Source organism: Perca fluviatilis, chromosome 22, assembly GCF_010015445.1.
Source record: "Perca fluviatilis chromosome 22, GENO_Pfluv_1.0, whole genome shotgun sequence".
Lineage (NCBI taxonomy): Eukaryota > Metazoa > Chordata > Actinopteri > Perciformes > Percidae > Perca > Perca fluviatilis.
This window is the reverse complement of record NC_053133.1, coordinates 26,661,468-26,668,967: the sequence shown is the minus strand read 5'-3', so window position 1 is coordinate 26,668,967 and position 7,500 is coordinate 26,661,468. Positions and strand designations below refer to the sequence as shown.

General features: G+C 40.1%; 1 protein-coding gene across 1 annotated transcript in view; it reads left to right on the top strand.

Annotated features, from left to right (window-relative positions):
• LOC120552733 (sodium channel protein type 4 subunit alpha-like) overlaps nt 1–7,500 on the top strand; it is a 346,898-nt gene that overhangs the window by 237,365 nt on the left and 102,033 nt on the right. The window contains exons 18-19 of the mRNA XM_039790961.1: nt 3,035–3,196; nt 5,365–5,559. Of these exons, the coding sequence (XP_039646895.1) occupies nt 3,035–3,196; nt 5,365–5,559 (357 nt within the window). The remainder of the gene's footprint in view (nt 1–3,034; nt 3,197–5,364; nt 5,560–7,500) is intronic.

Genomic DNA, 7,500 nt, shown 5'->3' with positions numbered 1-7,500 from the left:
CTCTCTGGTTATTGTTCTGCTGGAGGCGAACACTCACACACACCCTTTACTTTTACTTCTTTCTTTTCTGTTTGTCATTTTTTGTGTTCTCTCTGTGTGCCTTTGTTCTCTTTTCTTTTTCTCTGTTCTTATGTCATTTTGTTTATTCTGATGTCGTCCTTCCTTCCTGTTTCCAGCCTTGTGACGAAGCTGATCCGAGAGTTTTTTTTTAAAGACTTTATTTAGCTTAAAGAAGGAGGAGAATCTTCACATCGTCCTTCAGTTCATCACAAACATTCAACATCAACAATTAGAAAACTTTAACGTACCTGTCGCTGCCCGATGTGAGTCACTTTGCAAAAAGTAGCCTCCGAGATGCTAACGGATTTTTGAGCTAACGCACAGTCTATGAGCTAACGTTAGCAATCTAATACAACAAAGGCTGTCACTTGAATGGCGTTTTGAGCTAACGTTAGCAATCTAACAATCATAGATAGCTACGTTTTTGAAATGATTACCATCTTCTGTTATTGTATATAAAGAGAAACGATTTCACAAATTTCAGTATGACACGTTATGCCGTAAACCGTTTAAATCTGAGCATGCGCGACTCACATCTGCACTTCACTCACATCGGGCAGTGACAGGCCCGAGATCCACAACACAAACATTGAACCAGACATCTACAGCGCTATTTATCTAACACATAACATACACACATCAATACATAGAATACAGTAAAATTGAATATGTTGCACAATGGCATAAATAAATAAAACTACTGTACATTACTTCATATATATTCCCGTGTTGGGAAAGTTACTGCAAATTAATAATCATTTACAGTTACTTGTTACTTCTTTTAGAAGTAATTGAAATGCTTTACCAATTACTGTATATCAAAAGTAATTAGTTACTAGGGAAAGTAACTTCTAAGTTACTTTTATGTATGTTTTTTTAATTGTAAATATAAACAGTACTGAAGAGTCAAACACAATAAATATGATTTTTAGACCTATTTATAGTAATCAACAGGGCATCAGGCCTTCAAATCAAGCAGTAGTACAAAAGTCCCTTTTAATATTCATTTATATAACAGTTTTTTCTTACCAAATTAGGCCCAATTAAATATTGTAAAGTAGTTTTTTTTAGCTCAACCTGCATTTTAACATATCCTCTGTCTAAATAGCTGGAAAACATCTTCCTGCACATGTGCCCCGAGCCTCCATTTGTCACTGGCATTTTGCTTATTAGTTGCCTGAAGGCAACTGACTCGACAGTTGACAGAGGATGCATGTCATCGACAACATACCCAGCAATCAATTTCTTCAGCTCTGCATGGCTTATCGGCTGCAGTGAAAGTCCGTGTAAAATACAGCTTTGGTTGTTTGCGTGGAGTGGCGCCCTCAGCCTCCGTAGGGCTGGGCTCTTTCGCTACTAGCTTTGTCAAAGCGTGTTGCTTCAACTGGTGCTTCATAAGATTTGAATTGCTACTTTTAGATATGGATAGCTTCTTTACACCTGCACATAATTGACAACTCACCACTACATTTTTGTCTTTAAAGGTCCCATGACATGCTGCTTTTTGGATGCTTTTATATAGGCCTTAGTAGTACCCTAATACTGTATCTGAAGTCTCTTTTATATAGGCCTTAGTGGTCCCCTAATACTGTATCTGAAGTCTCTTTTATATAGACCTTAGTGGTCCCCTAATACTGTATCTGAAGTCTCTTTTATATAGGCCTTAGTGGTCCCCTAATACTGTATCTGAAGTCTCTTTTATATAGACCTTAGTGGTCCCCTAATACTGTATCTGAAGTCTCTTTTTTATAGGCCTTAGTGGTCCCCCTAATACTGTATCTGAAGTCTCTTTTATATAGACCTTAGTGGTCCCCTAATACTGTATCTGAAGTCTCTTTTATATAGGCCTTAGTGGTCCCCTAATGCTGTATCTGAAGTCTCTTTTATATAGGCCTTAGTGGTCCCCTAATACTGTATCTGAAGTCTCTTTTATATAGGCCTTAGTGGTCCCCTAATGCTGTATCTGAAGTCTCTTTTATATAGGCCTTAGTGGTCCCCTAATACTTTATCTGAAGTCTCTTTTATATAGACCTTAGTGGTCCCCTAATACTGTATCTGAAGTATCTTTTATATAGACCTTAGTGGTCTCCTAATACTGTATCTGAAGTCTCTTTTATATAGACCTTAGTGGTCTCCTAATACTGTATCTGAAGTCTCTTTTATATAGGCCTTAGTGGTCCCCTAAAACTGTATCTGAAGTCTCTTTTATATAGACCTTAGTGGTCTCCTAATACTGTATCTGAAGTCTCTTTTATATAGACCTTAGTGGTCTCCTAATACTGTATCTGAAGTCTCTTTTATATAGACCTTAGTGGTCCTCTAATACTGTATCTGAAGTCTCTTTTATATAGGCCTTAGTGGTCCCCTAATACTGTATCTGAAGTCTCTTTTATATAGACCTTAGTGGTCCCCTGCCTTCAGTCTCCGTGTGAGCTGGTCAAAATCTGCACGGCTTTCTACGTCACTAGCCGAAACGAGGGGCCAAGGGGGCTAACTGTTAGCATGCTAGCCCTAGCATGCTAGCTCGTTCTCAATGGCAAAACACTGCTACAACACACACTAATTCACCCTAATATACTAAATAAATTGTATAGAACTACTCACATGTCCCTGTTCTGCAGGTATTCCTAATCCTGCCTTGTACCGGCCGAAGTTGGAGAAACAGCTAGCTAGCTCATGTATAGTCCTTACCTAGCTACTGAGCATGTACGACTGACATCAAAGATGTTACAGTAGTTGAGAGGTCTCACTCTGTAGCTAAAACAGAGACCTGAACACAGGGTGAAAAGAGGAGCTGCAGCAATGGGCAGTACAACAAAATATATGGTGTTTTTTGAAAATTAAACCATGTAAACCTATTCTGGTACAACCTTAAAATACAATTATGGACCTGAAAATTAGCATAATATGGGCGCTTTAAAAGGTTGACCTTTTATTCTGAAATGTCTCTTCCGGTGTGTCTCTTTGCTTCCAGCTTCGTGTGTTCAAGCTGGCTCGCTCGTGGCCGACCCTCAACACCCTGATCAAGATCATCGGGAACTCCATGGGCGCTCTGGGAAACCTGACGCTCGTCCTCGCCATCATCGTCTTCATCTTCGCCGTGGTCGGCATGCAGCTGTTTGGTAAAAACTACCAGGTAACTCTCACCGAGAATCTTAAAGGCTTGGATCTGTACATGTAGGTTTGTGAAGCGCTGGAAGAAGTATTGAGACCCTTATACTTCAGTAAAGGTACTAATACCACACTTTAAAGGTCCCATGACATGGTGCTCTTTGGATGCTTTTATATAGACCTTAGTGGTCCCCTAAAGTCTCTTTTATATAGGCCTTAGTGGTCCCCTAATACTGTATCTGAAGTCTCTTTTATATAGACCTTAGTGGTCCCCTAAAGTCTCTTTTATATAGGCCTTAGTGGTCCCCTAATACTGTATCTGAAGTCTCTTTTATATAGGCCTTAGTGGTCCCCTAATACTGTATCTGAAGTCTCTTTTATATAGGCCTTAGTGGTCCCCTAATACTGTATCTGAAGTCTCTTTTATATAGACCTTAGTGGTCCCCTAATACTGTATCTGAAGTCTCTTTTATATAGGCCTTAGTGGTCCCCTAATACTGTATCTGAAGTCTCTTTTATATAGACCTTAGTGGTCCCCTAATACTGTATCTGAAGTCTCTTTTATATAGGCCTTAGTGGTCCCCTAATACTGTATCTGAAGTCTCTTTTATATAGACCTTAGTGGTCCCCTAATACTGTATCTGAAGTCTCTTTTATATAGACCTTAGTGGTCCCCTAATACTGTATCTGAAGTCTCTTTTTATATAGACCTTAGTGGTCCCCTAATACTGTATCTGAAGTCTCTTTTATATAGGCCTTAGTGGTCCCCTAATACTGTATCTGAAGTCTCTTTTATATAGACCTTAGTGGTCCCCTAATACTGTATCTGAAGTCTCTTTTATATAGGCCTTAGTGGTCCCCTAATACTGTATCTGAAGTCTCTTTTATATAGGCCTTAGTGGTCCCCTAATACTGTATCTGAAGTCTCTTTTATATAGACCTTAGTGGTCCCCCTAATACTGTATCTGAAGTCTCTTTTATATAGGCCTTAGTGGTCCCCTAATACTGTATCTGAAGTCTCTTTTATATAGACCTTAGTGGTCCCCTAATACTGTATCTGAAGTCTCTTTTATATAGGCCTTAGTGGTCCCCTAATACTGTATCTGAAGTCTCTTTTATATAGACCTTAGTGGTCCCCTAATACTGTATCTGAAGTCTCTTTTATATAGACCTTAGTGGTCCCCTAATACTGTATCTGAAGTCTCTTTTATATAGGCCTTAGTGGTCCCCTAATACTGTATCTGAAGTCTCTTTTATATAGACCTTAGTGGTCCCCTAATACTGTATCTGAAGTCTCTTTTATATAGGCCTTAGTGGTCCCCTAATACTGTATCTGAAGTCTCTTTTATATAGACCTTAGTGGTCCCCTAATACTGTATCTGAAGTCTCTTTATATAGACCTTAGTGGTCCCCTAATACTGTATCTGAAGTCTCTTTTATATAGACCTTAGTGGTCCCCTAAAGTCTCTTTTACATAGGCCTTAGTGGTCCCCTAATACTGTATCTGAAGTCTCTTTTATATAGGCCTTAGTGGTCCCCTAATACTGTATCTGAAGTCTCTTTTATATAGGCCTTAGTGGTCCCCTAAAGTCTCTTTTATATAGACCTTAGTGGTCCCCTAAAGTCTCTTTTATATAGGCCTTAGTGGTCCCCTAATACTGTATCTGAAGTCTCTTTTATATAGGCCTTAGTGGTCCCCTAATACTGTATCTGAAGTCTCTTTTATATAGACCTTAGTGGTCCCCTAATACTGTATCTGAAGTCTCTTTTATATAGGCCTTAGTGGTCCCCTAATACTGTATCTGAAGTCTCTTTTATATAGGCCTTAGTGGTCCCCTAATACTGTATCTGAAGTCTCTTTTATATAGACCTTAGTGGTCCCCTAATACTGTATCTGAAGTCTCTTTTATATAGACCTTAGTGGTCCCCTAATACTGTATCTGAAGTCTCTTTTATATAGGCCTTAGTGGTCCCCTAATACTGTATCTGAAGTCTCTTTTATATAGGCCTTAGTGGTCCCCTAATACTGTATCTGAAGTCTCTTTTATATAGGCCTTAGTGGTCCCCTAATACTGTATCTGAAGTCTCTTTTATATAGGCCTTAGTGGTCCCCTAATACTGTATCTGAAGTCTCTTTTATATAGGCCTTACTTAGTTACATTTTGTGAAAGTATCTCTGGTTCCTCCCGACAGGACTGTGTGTGTAAGATCTCGAAGGACTGCACTCTCCCTCGCTGGCACATGAAGGACTTCTTCCACTCGTTCCTCATCGTGTTTCGCGTGCTGTGCGGCGAGTGGATCGAGACCATGTGGGACTGCATGGAGGTGGCGGGTCAGCCGCTCTGCATCCTGGTCTTCATGCTGGTCATGGTCATCGGGAACCTGGTGGTGAGTGACCTTTGAGCCCTGTAGGGCTCACTAACGATACATGAATGTGCTTCGAACGTAGGAGAGGTTCTCCAAACTTGTTATAATAATATACCTCCTGTCTGTTTAACCCTCTGAGGACGGAAAACACACACACACACACACACACACACACAGAAAACACACACTCAGAAAACACACTCACTTACAGAAAACAAACACAAACACACTCACAGAAAACACACACACACTCACTTACAGAAAACACACACACTCACTCACAGAAAACACACACACTCACTTACAGAAAACACACACACTCACTTACAGAAAACACACACACACACACACTCACTTACAGAAAACACACACACTCACTTACAGAAAACACACACACACTCACACTCACTTACAGAAAACACACACTCACTCACAGAAAACACACACTCAGAAAACACACACTCAGAAAACACACACTCAGAAAACACACACTCACTTATGCTTTTGTTAGAAAGCCGTGTGTGTGTGTGTGTGTGTGTGTGTGTGCTGACCATCAGATAAGGGTACTTTCTCTTCTCCAGTTACCGCCTCCTGTCTGCTCTGAATCCCTCTGATTAGGACGGACACACACACAAACACACACACACACACACACACACACACACACACACACACACACAGGACTGATTGATTGATGCGCTTAGAGGTGAAGAAATGTGACGTGTTCGGGCTGCTCAGGGGGTACATTTTATAGTAAGGCGGGTAAAATGAGCTGTGTGTGTGTGTGTGTGTGTGTGTGTGTGTGTGTGTGTGTGTGTGTGTGTGTGTGTGTGTGTGTGTGCGCGCACATGCGTGTGTCTGTGTGTCTGTGGGGGGGCTGTACAGTGTAAGATGAGATGACAGATGGTAATCAGAAGAAAGGAAATCTTTCCTCTCCTCTTTTCTCCGGCAAGATGAGTGCTCTGTTCTGTGTGTGTGTGTGTGTGTGTGTGTGTGTGTGTGTGTGTGTGTGTGTGTGTGTGTGTGTGTGTGTGTGTGTGTGTGTATGAGTGATTAGGCTTGTTCAACATGAAGAAAACACCAGCGAGCCGCTCATGTTTCCAGTTACATGAGAGTTTAGCCGACAATAACTGAGCATCACATCACATGTTTAGGCACCAAAATGACTGGTTAAGTTTAGGAAGAAGATGGTGGTTTAGGATTAAAACACTCCAGAGAAACGAACGGGTGTTTCCTGGGTGAAAGTCTTTTGTTATCCCTTGGAATTGAACTCCGCTCTCATGGTCGCTGTGTATTAATAATAATAATAATAATAATAAATTGAATTTATATAGCGCTTTTCATGGACTCAAAGTCGCTTATTACCCAAACATCCCTCCACAGCACTCTCATACAGCAGCAGTCAATGTGGTGCTGACAGCAAAATATACAGTTCTCACAATAAGTGAATACACCCATGCTAAAGTTGACTAAAAAGAGGAATTAAAAAAAAATCCTCTTTTGGAAATTGATCTTAATGCCTTAATTAAAAAAAAATTAGGAAAAATCCAACCTTTAAGGACACCAATTTTCTTTGTGAATGAATAATGTATCGTAAATAAATAAATGTTCTTCCTTAAAATACAGGGGGCATAAGTCAGTACACCCCTATGTTAAATTCCCATAGAGGCAGGCAGATGTTTATTTTTAAAGGCCAGTTATTTCATGGATCCAGGATACTCCTGATAAAGTTCCCTTGGCCTTTGGAATTAAAAGTGCTCATATTATGCTTTTTGGCTTTTCCCTTTCCTTTATTGTGTTATATTATATATTTTGTCTGCATGTTAAAGGTTTACGAAGTGAAAAAGCCCAAAGTCCACCCCAAAGGGACTTACCATCTCCAACAGAAAACACTGTTCACCAACTGCTCCAAACAGCTCTATTGTAGTCCAACCTTTACTTCAGAGACGACACACGTTATAA